This window comes from Acanthisitta chloris, unplaced genomic scaffold (genome assembly GCF_000695815.1).
Source record: "Acanthisitta chloris isolate BGI_N310 unplaced genomic scaffold, ASM69581v1 scaffold9961, whole genome shotgun sequence".
Classification (NCBI taxonomy): Eukaryota; Metazoa; Chordata; class Aves; order Passeriformes; family Acanthisittidae; genus Acanthisitta; species Acanthisitta chloris.
Window position 1 is genome coordinate 1 of NW_008655455.1, and position 21256 is coordinate 21256.

Here is a 21256-nt window from a genome sequence, read left to right on the forward strand (position 1 = left end):
CCATCCTGGCTAAAACCAGGACATCTGACCATGCTTATTAATACAAGAAAGTATGTTGTTACCCTACTGTCTGAAAGGGCAATACAGGGAATGTATCCTTCTAATGAGAGCAGAAGAATTGCTTCTTTCCATAGACTTACTGCATTGCAGGATGCAGGTGATTCCGTTGTATTTAAATGAAGAGAAAGACATGGATTCCACCATGTATTTAGGTATTTTCTCTCTCTTTTGCTAAGGGCATTTCAGATTCCTCCCTGCCCCCCCTTTTTCCCTATTCACTTTAAAGAAATATCTTAATAGGTCATTTGCAGAAAAAGAGGAACTGTTGATCCTTATCACATCCCCTTTGTGTGCATCCTGTAGAGCTGTGCATTGAAGAAATTATTTAAATGTATGAGAATCCACCTACACACCACAGGAGGTACTAGTTGAAACCTGAGATTTGGCCCTCCAAGCCCAGTCACTCACAAAGCAGTTTTGCCAGTTTGCAGAGGCCAAGACAGCTAAGCCTGGTGCAAAGATGGTGACAGGATCTTGATGGTCTGGTGGTTTGGTTGATGACCCCTTCAGCTGCCAGTTACAGAAACCTAGCTGGGAATTAGGAAAGAGGCCAAGCTCTGTTGATCATGAAGAGATGATAAACTGAAGCTGGTTGGGAGAAGCCAACAATGTTCCCAAAGACAACATTGTGGAAAGAGAGCAGAAACAGCCAAGGGATGACTAAGTTTGTCCTGTGCTGAGGGCACCACTGCTCTTGAGTAATTTCTGCAGGGAGTAGTCTGAGGTAACCAAAAAACGTGCAAGAGTTGTAGAGAGCAATAAAGGTCTGCTTCTGCTTCCACAGATGGATGGGATGTGCTTCTGAAGTGAGCAGGGTAGCACTTCACAGTATCTGCTTGATAGCTCTGTCCCTGTTGGTTTTTGGCATATCCGTGTTGATTATTGCCTAGTGTCATGATTTAACCCCAGCCAGCAACTCATTCCCCCAGGGCCACTCACTCTTTCACCCCTGGTGGGATACAGGAGAGAAACAGAATTGTAAAAGTGAGAGAAGTAGTGGGTTGAAATAAAGACAATTAAGTACCTAAAGGAAAAAACGTGTGCAAGCAAAGCAAAACAAGGAATTCACTCTATCCCAGTGGCAGAGAGAACATTCAGCCATCTCCAGGGTTCATCACACGTAACAGTGACTTGGGAATAAAAGCGCCATAACTCAGTGACCTCCTTTCCTTATTCTTCCCTCAGCTTTCATTGTTCAGCATGACTCCATATGGTATAGAATATTCTTGGAGTCAGCTGGGATCAGCTGTCCCAGCTGTATCCCCTTTTAACTTCTTGTGCACCTTCATCCTACTCTGGTGGGTCAGTGTGAGAAGCAGAAAAGGCCTTGGCACTATGTAAGCACTGCCTTGCAATAACTAAAACAACTCTGTGTTAACAACACTGTTTTCAGCACAAATCCAAAGCCTAGTCCCATACCAGCTACTATGGGGAACATTATTTCCATGGCAGCCAAAACTACCATGCACACTTGTTGAAAGACTAAGGCACAATATAGAGCCAAACTGGTTCACATGGAACCAGTTTTACAGGATATCCTGTCATCCAGGTTTATATGAAAAGGGGCAGTTGAATAGATATGATACTGGTGTCTTTACCCTTTCAGGAACCAACTGGCTTGAACGAATGGTGAAGGAGTTGGCAGATGCCAAATATACAGAAGAGGAAATGAAAGAGAGAATAAATGCTGAAAAAAAGCTAGAGACATTTCCGCGCCTAGAATTTGGAGATCCTGGGGTATATGAGGTAAGCAGGGACTGAAAATATTGGCACTGCTCTTCTTCCAGGTAGTAATAGCTGAAAGACAATAGCTGATCTCAGAGGCTAATGGAGAACCTAGAGACTTTACAACAGTTAGGGTCTGCACAAGTAGCACGTGCTATTGCCCTTGGTGTCCCAATGCAAGGGCCTCAGAGGGCAGACGGGGCTGAGAAGCCACAGGGTGCTCCTGCCCTGGACCCAGTGGTTCTGGTCAGTAAGACCTTTCTCTTGGGTGGCCTGTCCTCAGGAAATGATGCTTGGTGGCAGAGGCTGGCAGAAGCCTACAATACCAGTGCATTCCTCTGGATTTTCCAAGGGAAATAATCCTTATTCTCTAGTCTCACCTTTTATTATAACCCACAATTTCTGAAAAGGCACATGTCACTGAATAAGCTATTTCCATCTTTTCACATTTCTTCCCACTTTCTTTAAAGAGGATGAAGAAACTGCCTTCCAGAAGAATTATAGTAACCCATCTGACACCTCATCTCCTGCCTCCATCCATTTTCCAAAGCAAGGCTAAGGTGAGTCTTCTTGCATCACACTGCGACAGCTTTGAAGCTGTGTGAGATGTGTTTTCTGCATTTTCCCCTGAATTGATCAATACACCGACACTTTTCCAAGGTTGAAGAGACAGCACTCTTTGCTAAGTCTGTGAATAAACATCATCTCCCAGCAACAGTCTGCTGACTCAAGAGGTAGCTATTGGTGAGCTTGTTGCTGGGTGTTACAGCTGCTTCAGATCTACTTCAGAAAGATGATTCCAGTTTTGAGTCAGAAGGCTGAGCAAGGCAAGGCGTAATTCTGTTTGGTTTAACTTGCCTCCAAGACCAGAGTACCTGTGTGAAGGCCACCACAGGCTGGGGCTAAGATAATTTTAAATGGGAATTGCTGCAGAGAGAAGCTAGGGTACATCTACAGATTGCTTGTGGCTCTCCTGTTCAGTAGCCAATGAGCTCATGTCTCTGGATTGAAAGTGGATCATAACTGTGTTTCAAGGGCATCATTGTAAAGCTTCTTGTTTTCAGCCTGAAGCTCACATTAGCAGCAAGTAGCCTGCCAAAGCTCTGATTCCTTGCTCAAGAACAGGAATTAGACCAACATTGTATGATCTCGTGGATTTTAGTGGGCAAGTAAGTTTGCAGACAGCACCAAGTTGGGCAGGAGTGTTGATCTGCTGGAGGGTAGGAAGGCTCAGCAAAGTGATCTGAATAGATGATGGGCTGAGGCCAGTTGTATGAGGTTCAATACGGTAAGTAAGTACCAGGTCATGACAACCCCAGGCAGGTGCTACAGGCTTGGGGAAGAGTGGTGGGAAAGCTATCTGGTAGAAAATGACATGGGGGTGTTGGTTGACAGCCAACTGGACATGAGCCAGCAGTGTGCCCAGGTGGCCAAGAAGACCAATGGCATCCTGGGTTGTATCAGAAACAGTGTGGCCAGGGAAGTGATTGTCCCACTGTACTCAGCACTAGTGAGTCAGCATCTTGAGTACTGTGTTCAGTTTGGGCCCCCTCACTACAAGGAGGACATGAGGTGCTGAAGCATGTTCAAAGACGAGCAATGAGGCTAGTGAAGGGTCTAGACCACAAGACTTAAGAGTAGTGGCTGAGGGAGCTGGGGTTGTTTAGCCTGGAGAAAAGGAGGCTCAGAGGAGACCATATCACACTCTACAACTACCAGAAAGGAGGTTGTAGTCATATGGGGATTGGTCCCTTCTCACAAGTAACAACAGTTAGGACTAAAGGAAATAGCCTCAAGTTGCTCTTTGGGAGGTTTAGATTGCATATTATTAAAAATTTCTTCATGGAAAGGATTGTTTAGCTTTGGAACAGGCTGCCATTGAGGTGGTTGAGTCACCATCTCTGGAGGTATTTAGAAGATGTGTAGATGTGATGCTTAGGGACATGGTTTATTAGTGGACTTGGCAGTGCTTGGTTAACAGTTACACTTGATCTTAGATGTCTTTTCCAACCTAAATGATTCTGTGATTCTATGTGATGTGTTGAGAAGGTGATATTTTGGTCGACCAGGAAATCATAACCAAACTATGTGTTTTCGTCCTCTAGATCCTTGTGCTAGTTCGGAACCCCAAAGACACGGCTGTCTCCTATTACCATTTCTGCAACAGCATGCCAGTGCTGCCGTCCTTCGCTTCCTGGGATGGCTACTTTGCAGACTTCATGAATGGGAAATGTACTTTACCCTGCATACTACGGCATTCTTCCTTTTATGAGGGACATACACAGGGCCCCATGCATTGGAATCCCACTCTGACGTACCTTGCCAAGCCACTCCCAGAACAGGCAGATAGGCCTATGTTATGGCAGAAACAGGGAGTACCAGAAAATCAGGGTTTTGTCTCTAAGCTAGAACAGAGAAATAATGAGAAAGCTTTAGCCTGAGTTTTCTGGTGCTACCCAGTGCTGGAGCTGGGACATCCAGTACTGGTCTGAGGAGAAAGAACAGACGTGTTGAGCTGGTCACCACTTCACCATTCTAGTGCCATACTTAGAGAGCTGTTTGGGCTAACTCCTCTGATTTTGTTAAGAGTATGTTGTGGGGAGTACTGTACACAACTTTGCCTCTACTTTGTTTGCAGTGACCTGGGGATCCTACTTTGACCACCTTTTGGAATGGAACAAATACATCGACAATGAGAGGGTCATGACAATAAGCTACGAGGAACTCAAAGAGGTGTGGCATTTCACCCAGCTCTCCTTTGATGAGTGTGCTGTACATCCCTCCTGATATGTATGGGTGTGGGGAAGTAGAAACTCTTGAGTCAAACCTGTCTGCCCCTTTAGAAGGAGGTGCCTTTATGAGCTACTCTAGGGGAGGCCCATAGGGGTTAGGAGGAGGATAGCATTGCCTGTTTGTAAAAGGAGTCATATCTGGCAGAGTCACAGCTGCTTTTTGGGAAAGAAGAAAAGGCCTTGAAACTGAGGCCATCATGTGTGGGTTTCCTCTCTCTTAGAGCTCTTAGAATTCCTTGGTGACATTGTGGGAAACAGCCTCCTCTGCTGGGCTTCCCACTGGGAGCTGGCTCCGTATCACAGCCACAGTGTCAAATCTTTTGGTTTCACCTCTGTGCTATGTTCCTTTGGGCAGGACCAGGTACTGGGGATGAAAAAGATTGCTGCCTTCTTTGGATTCTCCCTGTGTGAGGAAGATTTTTCCAGAATTGCCAAAAAGACCAGCTTCAAAGCTATGAAAGAAAAATCCAGTGAAACCCATGGCAAGTTTGGGGATATCCTCTTCCGGAAGGGTAAGTCTCTGCAAATGGTGAATCTACCTTATAAAACAGACTTCCAGAAGGAGTTCTGAGTGTGTTTCCTCACTTAGCCATGAACTCACTGGACTGTCTAAGCAGGACAAGTGTGGGTGAGTTCACTCCAATGGCATCCTGTACAATAAGCTTCTGCCATTGATGGGATTTGGGGTCTGTTTGTGAGAAACTTATGAGAGTTCCAGGATTAATGTCCTCAGTTATTGCTTCCATGTTGCTCTTTTTTTTTTGTGTGTAGCAGCCCCAGTAAGTGAGGTGCAAATGTGAGGACCAACACTGGTGAGGTTATGCCAACAATTATGCACCAAATCTTCCTGGGCTGTATGGTTACTCTTTGCAGAGGGCTTATGGTGTGGCTGTTGCCTGGTGTTCAGGTGATAAGGCTGCGCATGTCACTTAATGAGTACCCTGTGGGTGGAGCTGTGCTAATGGGACAAGAGTCTCTTGAACCTCAAGGGAATGCATTGCTTACTGCTCTGATGGCTCATAGGCATCTTCTTGTTACCTACTCAGTGAGAGCTCAATATATCTCTTCTCAATCGACATGTCAGTGGTCACCCAGAGATGATCCCTCACAAACCTGGGGCCAGGGTCAGAGTTCTGGCAGTCCAGCTGCTCCCTGTGGCATGAAGAGTCTTTGATTTCTGAATACTGGGGATATGGACTTTCTTTAATCCCCTTCCTTTGTGAAACCACCTTGGAAATACCCACTGGGGAGAGAAAGCATGTAGGTAGCCCACCAGCACTGCTCCCTGTGTTCTGGCTACAGCCTTTGCTTCTGATCTTTGCTACCTTGCCTCTCCCAGGCAATCAGGTCTCTTGGGAATAAATCAGAATCTTCCTGCCTTTTGTAGGCAGTGACTCTGTCCCATTGCTGCCTAGGTATTATTTTGTCTCAGGAGCATCTACCTTCAGTTTTTGGTACTTGTTGTATACAGGGGTTGTTGGGAACTGGAAAGAACTCTTCACTAAAGCTCAGAATGAAGAAATGTACCGAAAATTTGAAGATTCCCTGGGAGGAACAAAGATGGCAGCAAAGATAAAATATGATGTGTACTGCAAGGCCTGAAAATATGCTGATGACCAGCACAACAGCAAGTCATGCTCCAGAGATGATTCCCCTAAGGTGGACAGTTTCCATTTTTCCTTGCCATGATAGAAGAGAGACACCCTCTGACAATCACCCAGCACCTCCAAGCATTTGGGTGGTAATTCTTAGGTGTGTCCTGGGTCCAGGGCATGTGCTTTACTTGATGTAACCAAATAAAATATTTGTATACCTCGAGTATTCTGGCTGGCATCCTTTCAGGAGGGAGATGGTGCACAGACATCATAGCAGCACTCTGGTGGTGTTCCTGTGTCTGCTTCATGGCCCGAAATAGTGAATAAGGCTCCTGTGGTGCTCAGTCATGAGACAGAGGGACCAAAGTAGAGCCTCTCCTTCTGGCACACAGTAGACTTGACATGGATATGTGGTGTGGGTCTGAACCCCTGAGGTCTGTGTACAGGGATAACATGATAGTCTGGGTTTAAACTGATGTCATGATAGCCATCTGTCATGGCCACCATGGTGCTGACATATAATAAAAGCCTTCCACACTTTGGCAAACTCCACACATATTGGTGCAGGGTGAGACTTATCAAGCTCTTACAGCCATGAAATCTTAAGTAATGAACAGCTATATGTTTTCTGAACTGATTTGCTCCCATTGGCCTCTCTGAGAAGTTAAGTGGCAAGTAGGAAGAACCATGGCATTCAAATGGGAGGACTGGGGGAAAGAAGCCTCTTGATGACCCTGTAGCTAAACTATCAAAGTGGCATTTATTCCACAATAAATACATTTATGTTACATAGGTAAGTTTTCCATACCCTCACTGCTGGTGTTGATGTCCCTGCTACATCTATGCAGAACTTGCTACATGACCTCTTGTCATAACCACTCTTTTGGGAAACCAGAAGAGCTAAGGAAAGGTCAATTCTGCCTGGAAAGGGAATTCACGTCCTTGGAAGAGGGATTCCTCTGCCGTATTCCCAGACAGATCTATCGGCAGGGCTCTTACACTGAACTAAGTTTAAAAACTGAGCAAGTAGCAATCAAAAATGTAATTAACAAAACTGGGAAATCATTATGGCCCTGTAAAGAGCTGATTGTCTCCAAACAGCTCCTTGAGACTGCCTCTACCATGCCATTAGCTCAGGATCCCATGTCAGACCCCAGGGCTGTCAGCCCCTGCTCCAGTGATGCTGCAGCATGGTCAGTCTCCAGCTCCTCAAAGTGCCCTGTCTAGCCACCAGCTCTGACAAGCTGGACCCATCCACAGAACCATATCCCAGCCCATCCTCAGCCCATCACCTTCTCCGGGGAAGTGTCTGATGACTGGGGCTGCCCCAGAGCCCCTGATTGTCCTGCACCTGGCTGGAGAGTTGAATGGACTCTGGCTGCTGGACCCTGTCCCATGTCCCTCTGACAGGAATAATGAGGAGTGCCACAGATTCAGCTCTGATGGGCCACTCACAGTCTCCTTCCTGGTCAGACTTTCTAAATGTCTGGGCAAGAACTGCCCATGTGAATCACAGAATCAGTCAGTTTGGAAAAGACCTCTGAGATCATCAAGTCCAACCTATGACCTAAGACCATCATGTCAAGTAGACCATGGCACTAGGTGCCATGTCCAGTCTTTCCTTAAACACCTCTGGGATGGTGACTCCACCACTTCCCTGGACAGTCCATTTCAGAGTCTAATCACCCTTTCTGTGAAGAAGTTCTTCCTAATGTCTAACCTAAACCTCCCCTGGTGCAGCTTGAGACTGTGTCCTCTTGTCATGTCACTAGTTGCTTGGGAGAAGAGGCTGGCTCTGAACTCCTTTCAGGTAGTTTTAGAGACTGATCAAGTCACCCCTATTAATGTAATACATTACTATTTGTCCTTTACTATTTCCTACATGGTGATATCCAAAGCTATTTTTCTAGATAACAGAAATCAGTGTGCAATCTCAGTGTCTGCAAGGAGCTGAATAAGGGAACAAGCCTAACCACAAATGAAAAATTCACTTCCAGAAGATCAATATCAACTTCATGTCCTGCCCTACTTGTGCCTTTTCAAAGTAAGGCTAAGAGGAAATCTTTTTGATTTAATCTGAAACCAGTTTGTTATAGCATTTTCATATAGATTAGTTTTCCATTTCCTGTGTAAAATGCCTTTCCTGAGATTGTATGTAGGCTTTGGAGAGGCAATTATAAATTTCCGAATGTGAAGTGATAAAGTGCTGTCTACAGAGCCACACTCTCTTGCAACCATAGGCAGTAGGTTTTTGCTGCCTTCACTCATCCATGACAAAGACAAATGCCCCCTCAAATTTCCTTGGGGAACTGTACCCTGGCCTCTTTCATCCCAAATAATCCAGACTAGGATCTCTTTAAACTAATTGAGACAGATCTCGAGTTATCTAAAACTAAGATATGAGCCTAACTAGACCTTCTCTTTACAGGGAACACACCATAATGACCCACAGGGCTGTAAACTTCTAAATGTTGCCTTTTGCTAAAATAGGACAATCAATATTTAAAATACAGAAACTCAGTTGCTTCTGAGTGGGAACATAATAATATAACAGATCTTTTCCCTCACAGTTCTTTGTCTCAGTGCAGCAACATTTTGTGACATTTTGGGTTGCATTAGTCCCCACAAAGGCTGAATATTCCTGAGAAATTTGAGCTCATGGCTGCCCCAAAGGCTAGGTTTGCTTCCCTCTGCTGACTGCAGTTGCCTGTTCTTTCTTTTGCATGAGCTCTTGTATTTGTCTGACACCCCCAGCTTTTTGAAGCAGCATGAAACACACACTTTCAGTGGCAGCAAGCTGTCAGATTGTCCCAGCTGTCTTGCACAACCTCACCCTTGGTGCCTCTGGGTCACTAAGAAAGAATTTTTCTGTTGCTTCAGAGGCTTGGCTCTGTCATTTTCTGCTTCTTTCACACGTCTAATATCTGCCCTCGCTGCAGGCTTCTTGCCTGCTGGGTCATGCCCCCATGCTCCAGAAGACTTTCCCAGCTCAGGGCTCTCTTTCACTCAGTGCAGGGCAGGCACAGCAAGGCAAATGGGCAACCCCCTGGGGACCCACTGAAAGGGAACAAGGTAGAGGAGCACTCCACATGCACTGACATACAGCATTCCTCTCCCCCCATACCTGGACAGGGGCAGCAGTGATTGTAGACATGCTGGAAGTCACAGTCTTTTAGTCTGGGAGGGAAACTGGACTTGTTTCTGTCAGAGGAATTGAACCTAAAATCCAGTGGTGATCATTTCAGGTTTATTGCATTCCCTCAGGTTGTTTTAGCAAGAAACTAATTCATTATTTGAAACATGCGGAATTTATATCTTTGTCAAGGAACAAGTTACTAGCTAAGGTGTACATTCATTATTTTTAAAACAATATTGACAATTTAAAAAATGTTAAAAATATTTTTATGGGTATTTAACATCTTTTTCCTAGCCACTCAGTTTCTTGCTTCAGTTTTTTTTTCATATCAGATCTAGAACATCAAAGATAAAGCCATTTTCACTTCTCCTATTACATGTGATCCTGGGATGTGTACTTCACAGCTTTATGAATGGGAGAGGTCCTTTCTATTGCCTAGAAAGATGTTCTGATTACTAGTGTGTACAGGTTAAAACAGTTATAGCTAAAATGAGCCTAACTTTTTGGCAATGAACAGAAACTTAGAATTTGACCCTGTGTTTGGCAGAAACTCCATTTTCTGACACTGTGTTATTTATGTCTTTCCACCAGAAAAGTAGTTATGTGAACACTTTAGCCCTGAATTCTCCCACCATAGAAATAATTCTTACATATTATTTTTAAGGTTCCAAAGACACAGATGTGGTTCTGCAGTGAACCTCTCATCGCAAGTAACTGAACCAGTGTTTAATGGCTGGTTTTGTGTATTTGACTTCTCTCCAGCTAATGCAGTGCACGTTGGCTGCTGCAGCTGGAACCTGATGAAGGGAACTGTAGGGGGAGGCCACTGTACCTCTTCAATGATTCCTGTGTGCCTGATTACCTCCTCTTTCCAACTTTCTGATGGTTGGTAAGAAGCAAATCTGGTATGCCTGAGTAATGTTCATTTATCAAAGAACTGCTCTGCCTGGAATCCAAGGGCAAAGAGAAGGATGGACTGAAACATCAGGACAGGTTGGACATGAGGAGGAACCTCTGCCCACTGCTTCCATCCCTATTCTGCCTCATAGATGTGAGTGAAACTGGGACCTAAAGCCTGTTCACAGCAAGCCCACTCAGGGAAAATTGTGAAGTCTGCAGTAATGCTGCAGGAACTCTGCCAAAGGTACAGCCAAAATAAAATTCTGTACAAATTCTGTATCAGAATCAGGTGCTGGGAATGAGAAAGGTGGCTGAATTCCCTGGGTCTCTGTGACTTGTTCAGATCGAAGCAGCTGCAAAGAAGACCAGTTTCAAATCTATCAAAGAGAAAACCTCAGAATTCTAAAAACATTTGGGAATTTTTTTTTCAGAAAAGGTGAACTGACAATTCTTTTTAGGCAGCTGTAAAAAATTCTGTTCTCGTTCTTAGTACAAATAATATCTCTGGCAATTGTATTTATATGGCTCATGCTATACAGAAAAATAGGCAGATGCATTTACAAAATTATGCCAAGTAGCATTTCAGCTACCTAAAAAGCTGGATATCTAAGTTAGTTATCCAGGAACGCTCCTAATGGAGAGAGCTAAGTGCTTGCAGCAGAAAGTTCATTTAGATGTCAGCCTTGGTGTATTACCTTGTGAGGGTACCCATTCTTGTTTTGTCCTCTTAGGAAGTGTCATCCAAAAATGCAACAATTTATTTATCACTAGATAAATCTCTCACAAGATCCTTCTGGACAAAATGTCCAGCATAAAACTGGCCAAACACACCATGTGACTGGCTCACAGCTCAGGCACAAAGGGTTATGGTGAATGGGATTACATCAGGCTGGTGACTGGTCACTAGTGGGTTCCACAGGGCTTCATCTTAGCACCAGTGCTCTTCAATATCTTCATAAGTAACTTGGACACAAGACTTGAAGGACTATTACGTAAATTCGCAGATGATATAAAACTGGGAGGAGCTGTTGACTCCCTTGAAGGCAGAGAGGCCTTACAGAGAGACCTAGACAAATTAGAGAGCTGGGCAATCACCAACCATATGAAGTTTAACAAGGTCTAATGCCAGATTCTGCACCTGGGACAGGTCAACCCTGGCTGTACACACAGACTGGGGAATGAGATGCTGGAGAGCAGTGCTGTGGAAAAGGACCTGGGGGTTCTTGTCAATGGCAAGTTGAATAGATGAAGCTGTGTGTGACTCATTGGATGAGAAGAAGTATTTACTATCTTGAGCTTAATCAAGAATTGAAGTACACAAGTGTAATATTTTTCATTCTGTACACCACAGGTCAAGTGCTGCCTAACCCCAGAGGTGAAACAATTCCATTTTTGTACTAATAGTCTCTAGATACCCAAACTGTGCTTCAAGACATGTCCAAGAACTCTTGTGTTCTAGCAGGCTCTGAGCCCTGGGGCTTCTTGAAACCATGTATGGCTCATTTGAACTTCACAGTTAGTTCTTGTCTTTCCCTCATACTCAGCACTTTTGGAATATGAGAGCTGTTTATGAGCCTCGTCCTGGATGTCTCCGGATGGAAACAGCTGAAAATGCTAATAATTTTTGCAAACCTTTTGCAAAGCATGTAGTGTTGATTCTCCAGAATAGCATTCAGTACAACAAAATGCTTGCTAGTTCTGGTCTGTCTACTCAAGCCCAGAAGAACAATCTTGGTTTTACTAACATTGCATATTTAGCCTGTCACTTTTAAAATGCTTTCTTCGCCTCAGAATTACTTGGAGGCTGAAAGGCTCACAAGAGCTCTTCTGGTAATTGCAATCTGGCTCAAAATTCTTGGCATTGGGCTAAGGAGAAATGTGCCAACCTGGGAAGCAGGGTCTTCTGGTGGCCTGAAGGGAAATATTGGCAGGAGGTTAAGACACTGTGGGGAAGAAATTTGAAAGCTAATGGCATATGAAATAGTGCATATGTGTTGGTTAATATAGCACAACATAATTACTGGTTTTCTCTGCAAAAATATTCAAGGAAAAAAAAAAGAAATTCCCATTTCTAGCAGCTTCTCTTCCCTGAACTTAAGTTGACAGACTTCCCACAGAAACTTAATTTAAAGGCCACTTATGAAAGCCAGTCTATGTTTTACACAGAGTTGTGTCTGAGCACAATTTTTCAGCTGCTCCTTGTCTGGCAACCTGAGAAGAGCTCAGCAGTTCCACACAGGAGTTCCAGTTTCATCCCATTTAAAGATTGTCTGAGTAACATGCACTTGGGGTAGCATCACAAGCCCTCTCTACGGTTACTGGAAAACAATACATCCCCCTGAGTAACAAAGAGTGTCTGATTTTAGATGGGTTGAATCAACTTGTGGTCTCCACTGGCTCTACAGCAACTATGTTTCTGCTTCAGATCCTGCAGATTCAGATGAAGATGGGGATGAATTGTGCCAAACTGTGCTTGATACCAACACTGGGCTCAATCATCTCCCACTAGGAATGATTGATTCTGAAGTGAGTGGGTTTAAACTACTGGTGTGAAAGGGAAAGCAGTCAGGCCCCATATACATGAGGGCAGATCACTAGGGATTTTGTTGTCAGGAGACCAGAAGTCCAAGCTGTTTCTTGCTGTAACATTCTTTTTTGCATCTTCCTGTGTGCTTTTTAATGCCATTTACCTCTGAGAACACATCACTTAGAGCAATTCTTAACATTCATGTGCTTATTCTCAACTTATTGGGCAGTACTGGACCTGTCCAGCAGCAGCACAGAGTCAGCCTTTGACCAGCATCCACTAAGACATTTTCAGCTTACCATTAAAATGTTTTTGTCTAGTTTTCTGCAATTTTGGGAGGAAGAAAGGAGCAGGTAAAGCATCCTTCAGGCTTCAGCAGATGGTCAACAATGGCTCCCAGCTGCATGAGAAGTCACACAGTTCAGCCTGTGTGATATACATATACACATACATGGCGCAAAAAGGCTAGGAGACGACTAACTCAACTGAAGAATCAGCTGGAACCCCCTTTTTTTCTTTTTTCGAAATGGGCAGCTTTTGCACCACTGTAAAACCACGAAAGTAAATTGTCTTTGAAAACATATAGGGTACATCCAGATGTGTGTGTATTGTCAGACTTTGCAGTTTGTCTGTGTTTCATTCTACTTAAGTGACACTTAATCTGTCAGTCTGTGAAAATCTGCTTGTCATGTGTGCCCACTTAAATGACTAACCAAGATTCCAGTTGGATGATAGTGAATCTAGCGGGAATGACTTTTGTTTCTACTCTACCAAAAGACAACACACAACTGTGTCTCCAGAATCTATATTACTTTCAAAAGGCAGAGGCAGGAGTCTTTAGTGTCACTTGCAGATCCTTTGATAACCTGCTCGCATTTTAATTTCAGTAAAGACTTGCCTTCCCTGTGCTCTAGCAGTAGCAAAATAACCTGCACATTTATTGATGCTTGTAAGAGACATCCTGTGCTCCTAAATCGTTTTGCTGCAATGTTTCAAAGAAGACATTGGAGAGCAGAACTGATTGACTGCTTTCCAGAGCCAGGCTGGCAGGAGCAGGGATGCGGAGCCCTGTGTGACCTCGCCCAGGTGTGAGCTGTGTTTGGGTGAGGCTGATGGGATGGCTTTGCATGGACAGACCTCTGAGCCTGGTACTCTGAGCTACTTCTGTACCATTGCACTGGAGATCAGTCCTCCTCCTCCTCCTCATGACTAAACTCAAACCAGATGGTACCTCCCAAAGTGAACAAATGCTTCTTTCTTCATTCAGTGCAAGAGTAATACACACAAAATGTTAAAAATGCAAAATGCAAAAAGTGGCATGATAAATGTGGTTGTGGCAAAGGAGTCACACAACTATGAAAAGACTTGTTAGATACATCTTGATAAACAATCGGACAGCTTTAAATGGCCTTACCAGGAAGAAAAGAAATAAGGAATACATTTTCCCTTTGAAGTTTTGACAAGGGTAGTAGTCACAAAGTGCACTATTTTTACAAACCTCACTAAGTATTTACATGCCTCTTTTTTACCCCAATGTTTTCTTTTTTTTTGTTTTGTTTGTTTTGTTTTGCTTGGTGTTTTTTTCCCTCCAAGACAGCTGTAAGCAAACAGCATAGCTACTCACACTTTTGGGTACTCCTCAAAAAGAAATGTTGGAGAGGCTTTTGGATATATTCTGCCATTGTCTTCTGCATCACAGTGCAACATGTGGGCAGGATTTTCTGTGCCAAAAAGGACTGAGAAGATTCTTCTGTGCTATTATTGTCACCAACTGATTCTGTTGGCAGTGGAAAATGTAAAATTTCAACCATGATGGGTCTGATTTTTCATTCTTATACTGGAGGGTACATGTGAGGAAAACTTGTGGCCACATCTGACTATCTTATGTAGCATTCGATAACAGAAAATGCAGTGCTTTATAAATCCCAAATACGTAAACCAACGTTTTTCTAGGGGTGAAACCAGTTTTTGTCAAGTCAGACTTGTACCCTTGACAGCTGGTGGCTCTCGCCTCATAGATGAAGCCTGCCATTTGTACAGCCTGTTCAGCCAAGAGCTGAGAAAGAACATCATGAATGTTGTTTCATCTCCAGATGCTACGTGTGAGAAGTCCTTGCCACAGCTCAACTGAAGCCCTTTGAAGCATGGCAATCTAAAATAATGCCACCAAATGCATGAAAAATGTTCAATGTACTGAACAAGTAAGTATATCTGTGGTGCTCAAGGAAGATTTCGTGGAGTTCTGTAAATCATAGAATGTTAAAATCATTTAGGCTGTAACATTTAATTAGCCTCACAGCATTGAAACATTTTTATCCATGGTTTATGGCTAGGGAGTTTGGCACAGAAAAGATAAGCAATTAGTCCTTGGGAAACAAAAATATTTTATGCCCCAGATGGAAGCAGAATCCAAGTAAGTCACGCAGTAAACCTGCCCATCTCTTATTTTCCATAACACCATTTTGTGGAGCTACTGTTTCTAATTTGGAGGAGATGGCAAACAACAGTTCAGGGTTACATAGAGGTGCATTATAGCAATAAAATGAGAAGGAAAATACATTTCTTCTCAGATCTCCTTCTTATAGATATCTAATCTTGCCAATTCAATGAACACAATTGGCAATTGCCAATTCCATGAACACAAAGCAAAAATCATGTAATACATTATTCGGGCTTCAAAAAGAAGGAGATTGTTTTAAAGACTGTGTTCTTCTTTCTAAAAGGGTGTTTATATTTTTGCCTTCCAGATTTTGATCCTGTATGATACATTTAAAATATACTTTTAGCTTTTCTCCACAACCACTGGGATTAGAAGTGTCAGTATTGTTGAGAATGAAAGCTGAAATCCCTTTTGGGAAGGAGCTATGGCTTTCTGGAAAAGGCAGTTTCTGTGAGGTTTATCATAGCCACCTGGCTCACTATCATTTTTGCTTCCCTTGGTTAGCAGAATAAAGTTTTATAACATCCCAATCCCTTCATGAGGAACATGGAAAGTGAACAGGAGCTTTCTGCTGCTTTCAGATCACATAGTTGTTAACACTTCCAGCTGGGATATTTGATGCAGGTTCTGGCCTGCTGACTGACCAGGCTGGAGACATCTTCCATGTACATGGCAGTCCCTCCTGGTCTTGGCAGTGGGCAGTAAAGGCTGGAAGAAAAGCTTCCCTCTAACTTGGGCACCCCATTCAGGATGTCCTAGGTTTCCCCATACCACTATTTAGATGTAGTTTACATGATTTTGGTGAAGCAATTGGCGCTGCTCCATATTAGAAGCTGACCCTTATCACACCTATGCAACCCTTGTTGTTTCCTGGAGATGCACAGAGGCAATCGGGCACTGAGCAGTGGTGGTTAACACAAAAGCAGCAAGTACCCTGCCAAACATTTAAGAAAGGGAGCCCCAAGGTCAGGGGAATGCAGCTTGTTTTCCAGATCCTAGGCTGAGCTTTGAGTCTGTTAAAAAGAAACAGATTTTTCAGAAGTGTCATAATAGGAAAAAGGCTTTCAAACTTATTTTGAAACTTTTGACACCTGAAACAATATAAAACCCCTAAGAACTGATGTGTTGCTCTCCCTGCATGGGAAGGAGCAGTCCCATGGATGTATTGAGATGGTTTATCAGTTGAAGGTGAAAGATGTGGAGTATCTGTATGCTTCACACAGCCATGTTCAATTTTACCATTGATGCTAGGAAGAACAGTGGTGGTGCAGAGCAGTGGGTATTTCTGTCTGCATTCAGATACATGTCCACACGTGTGCTGGGGAAATGGGCAGTGGAAGTGAGAGGTCTCACAGTCAGGACTAGGAAGATCACAGCAGTGGTGGATGAGCTCCAGGGCCCTTCTGAGATTCCAGAATTGCTCCTTCTGACTAGCCAGTATACAGTGGCAGTGAAGTCATGACCAAGGACATAGTGAATCCCATTGGAGCTACTACTTTGTAAACTATATGATAAACTGAATTAGAGATGCTCCAAATTCTTCACTTTGTGTTATTAAAGACTGAATAATCCTTCAGGTGTGGCAGCCTTTGAAAAATGTTGGACATTATAAGTCTGCATTCAGGGCTCACCACATACATGTTTGGAAGGACAGACCTTGGCAATGTTGTTCGAAAAGCCTCTCTAAGCCAGGAACCCAAATGTTGCTTTCGTGTTCGTCTGAGATGTGGGAACATCCCAGCTGTGTGACAAAGCTACTGTTGCCCCTGTCCCTGCTTCGTCCAGCACTGCCTCAACAGAGACTATCATAAGGATGTCCACATTAGAGGTGTACTGCCCACACCCCCGCAAATCCAAACCGCTATAAATCAGAGATGTGACTACATTAACGATCTTGGCACTGTTATTTGAAATTCCGTAATTATGAGAAAATATTCGAAACCTTACAAACCAAAAACACAGGGTGCGCTCTACTTCAGGCGTGAGCGCTAGGTGTCACTGCAGCCCAAGGAACAGGCAGCACCCCGAGGGTCCCAAACATTGCCAAGGAAAAGGAAGTTTTATTTCTGCATTTCAGAAAAAGTTGATTTTGATGGTGGCAAAAAAATAAAAGACAACCATGTTATAAATGCAGATATAAGTATAAATAGATGAATTTTATGTGCATAGCATCTTTTATTCAGAAGGGAAACAGACAATTGGAACAGCAAATTGTCTACTCCAGGGTCATCTCTTTTAGCATACAGTGATAGAGCCCTCATCTTGTTTCAGCTGAAGATTCTCATCTTAAAAAGGTCTGCTGTACTGAAACTGATCAATCTTATTTCCCTAATTAGCAGCAATTTCAGATAACTGGTATAACATAACTGATATAATTTAGGACAAGTGGGGCACAAGAGATTAAGGAGCACCAATATGTAAGTACAGAGCATACTAACCAGAAACAAGCCTATGGGAAAGCAGCCATACATCTCCAACACTTTGAATTTCCTTGTTTGCTCATCTTTCTAAAACTTTTCAACCTTTTCACACTATTACTTTCCCTCTGCATCTAAAATATCCTTATTTCTTCTACTTTTCCAATCTAAATGTGTTCTGAAATAACTGCAGACATTGTGACTTGAAAAAATGAGAGTGACAAGTAAGAAATACAAATTTATACTCAGGGGCAATGAATTGCTGTATTTCTTTATGTCTGGATTTCATCATTTGCTGACTTGTAATGTAGAAGAGCAGCATGAATGAGAAACAAAGTTCTGGCAATGTGTTTGGGTTTTTTTTCTGTCTTTTGACAAATGTTGGCTTCTGTCAAAATAACCCCCCGTAAAACCTTACATAGCTCCCTTGTGAGTTCTTCCTATGCCAATTAAGTTCAAATGTAATGTAGTGGCTTTTTATTTACTTCTTTTTTTTTTTGTGTTATTTATTAAATGTGTCCAGACAGCCTCCAGCTACCATTAGAAATTTGCAAATAAAACAGATGTCTTACTGATCTGTGTCAACTCAGCTTGGAGTCCCCTCCAGGAAAAACTAGACATGTTCACCACCACGTCCTCAGGCAAGGGCCTGAGCAAACAGATGAACCATGCATTTTTACCCAAAAAATCAACAGGCTGGGATACTTGCAGACCAACGGAGGAAATGAAATTCACTGGTAGACCGATCTACTGGTGGGTAGGTAGGAAACATTTCTATGCCAAAATGTCCCTGTTAAGAATGACAGGTAAAAAAACTACACCTGATGATCTTATGCAAAGAAAGAGAGGGGGATTGGGAGGTAGTTTGGTATCTTTCAAGCCTTCTCCCAGCAGTAGGCTCAAAGCTGAGTTCTGCAATCACTCACTGGCAGGAGTACTTTCCACTGAAATCGGTGGGTAATTATGCATCCATAAAGGTTCCTTGCAGAGATGAATCACAGGACTGGGTGGTGATTTTGCAGGAAAGGAAACAGATTCAAGGTGCTAAGAGAGCTGCTCGTGACCCTGCTTTGAGTAAGGGGACTGAACTAGAGACATCTAGATCTCCCCTTCCCACCTCAGCTCTGCTGTGATCCAGAAGGTTTTTCCCATTTCTATATCCTAGGTTCATAGGTTATGTCGCAGAGAAAAGACAGAGAAGTTGAAATTCTGGTTTACACCTTTGCAGTGGAGAAAAAACCAGTGAATTGAGTTGTAGTAGGATCAAAGAAAAGAATGTGACCTCATGGTGGCCTACCAAATTTGCTCTAGTTTAGTTTAGAAGCTTTGTCTTTTCTCACCCAATTACTTCAAGCTTAAAATTATCCTGTTAAGAAAGGGTGTTAGCAGGTTAAAGAGCTGCAGACTGATAAATGCAGATCTCAGTCAAGCCTGATGAGAGGCACTTACATGCCACATTGCGGGCAAACAGGACAATCTATCAACTCTGTAGGTGTCCAGACCATAACTGAGGTAAGCTGGCAGATGACAGGCAATTTTTCATATGCTGTGAATAACAAGATCTGTGACACGCAGCTAATAGCAGATGATGCATTTTTCTTATTGATCTTGTAAAACAAAAAAGACTTAAAGGTGAGCTGAGGTAGACTGGAAAGTTTTGTGTAGTTGAATTTTTTTTAGGGTTTAACAACTGTGTACATAATTACTGAGAGAGAAGGTCATATATTTCACATGAATTTAGCTTAAAACCATGTTTTTCATTATAGGTTGCATTTTATGACAAGGTCTACATTCAGGGTCTGGTTCCCTGAGTAAGATGAATGTCTTGCAGACAACTTGAAACAGCATTTTGCTTAATTCCCTTCTGAGATCCTTACTATAGAGTAGAGGTGTTCTGCTTTCCTGAGACTAACTCAGTGATAACAAGATCTAGAGTTTCTAAGTCAGTCCTGGTGCTCTTGGTGTGTTTGGTGCCATCCCATCATTTTGATTTCTTCTTCTGGTTTCTGTCCTGTACTTCCTCTCTTCTCAAATTATTTTCTTTCATCTGGTCATGTTTGTGTTTTTCCATAAACTTCATGTTCTTTCCTCATTTTTCTTGTCTCCTTAAACATAAGTTCTCCTTCACTAGGGCCAGTTCTGTAAATATCTGTCTTTCTGAATCACTCATTAATACCATCCCCACAGACTTTTCTTGAACAATCATTTCCAACAGCACATCAGCACACCATCACTGCCAAGAAGCCACTCAAATGGAAACAAACTACGACTCAACATGCCCAGCGTGAACACCAAACACATGTGATGTCATTCCAGAACCACAGGACTTAGTGTCATTTTGTTTTGATTTTCCTCAGCCACTGGTACTGGACTAGCAACTTCACAAAGAACAGTTATTTAATGGCAGCTGTGTAAGCCAGAGAGTCTGAGCTAGTAGCTTGAGAAAGCTGTGATTTGATTTCACCCTGGCCAGCCTGAAAGTCAGTGTTAAAGCATCTGACATTACACAGGCCCAGGGGAATTGAGCTCTTACAATAAGCTTACGGACCAAAAGGTGAACAGCAAAAGGTGAGCTGAGCATGTGGAAAGACACTGTCTACTTCCAAGATAAGAGGGAAAATATTTGTCTCCTTTCCACCAGCTTGGAGCACAGCAGAGCTCTCTCCTTTCTTATTAGGTAGGAGGATCATAAAATGGATCAAAATATGGAGCTTGATTTTGGCTATAAAGTAGCAATCCAGATGTATAGTCTCTTTCTAGCTCTCAGCCAGCAGTCACTTGAGCACTAGCATGCACTGTATATGGTAATTTGACCTATCCCTTTTCAGTAACATATAGCACAGCAGCTAAGAAGAGAAGATCTAGATCAAGTGGAGTGAGACAGATATGGTTCTATAATGGCTGACTCTCTAAAAGAAGGAATGAACAGACCCTGCTATGCTAACTTTCACAAGAAACATAGACACTGTCATTGGTATTAAGTTCTTCAGCTAAAATTCAGAGAAAATAAAATTGCAAAATCAGCAGAATCTTCTCTGTGGCTTTCCATAATGGAGAGGTGCTGGAAAGCCCAAAAAGAGCTGGCACGAGCACATACAGGTACCATCTTTCCACTTACTTTCTGTCAGGAGACACCTCCTTCCAGAGGCATCCCTGTTTGTTTTTCTCTACCCATCAGGTCACCAGATGTCTTGCTTATTTAGATCCATTTTAAATTATACATGGAAGGTTTCTTCTGAGATGCTTGGTCAATAAAACAGCTAATGAAAATATCACAGGAAGTGTTTAGCTTCCCTTATTCCTAAAGGAATTCCTTAGGCCCTCCCTAAGAAACACAAAAGATTTATTTGTTGTAAATACTGTGCCATAAGGCTTCCTCTGCTTTTAGTCACAAAAATTCTATCTGCTGCCATGTCTTGCTGTGCCAACCCCATGCCTCTGCCATGACCAAACATGATATTCCCAGTGGTTATGATAAACTGAGACTACAGTGACAATAAGTTCAGACATGTGCTCCAGGCATGCCTGTACCAGCATCATGGAAAGGGTCTGAAAAAAGTCCTGTTGTTTCCTCTGTCACTCTGCGTTTTTAGAACCTTAGAAGCAATTGAAGACATAGCATATTTATTATACAGGACAGCATCCCTGATTCTCAGAAAATAAA

The 21256-nt window shown here is 42.9% G+C and overlaps 1 protein-coding gene across 1 annotated transcript; it reads left to right on the forward strand.

Moving 5' to 3' along the window:
- Nucleotides 1-1666: 1666 nt before the first annotated feature.
- LOC103810977 (sulfotransferase 6B1-like) lies at nucleotides 1667-6179 on the forward strand (the record flags this gene model as incomplete). Its single annotated transcript, XM_009083909.1, has 6 exons — nucleotides 1667-1806; nucleotides 2256-2345; nucleotides 3891-4017; nucleotides 4424-4518; nucleotides 4933-5089; nucleotides 6049-6179. Coding segments are annotated over 6 exons (740 nt in total), but the record flags the coding sequence as incomplete, so codon positions are not given.
- Nucleotides 6180-21256: the final 15077 nt, after the last annotated feature.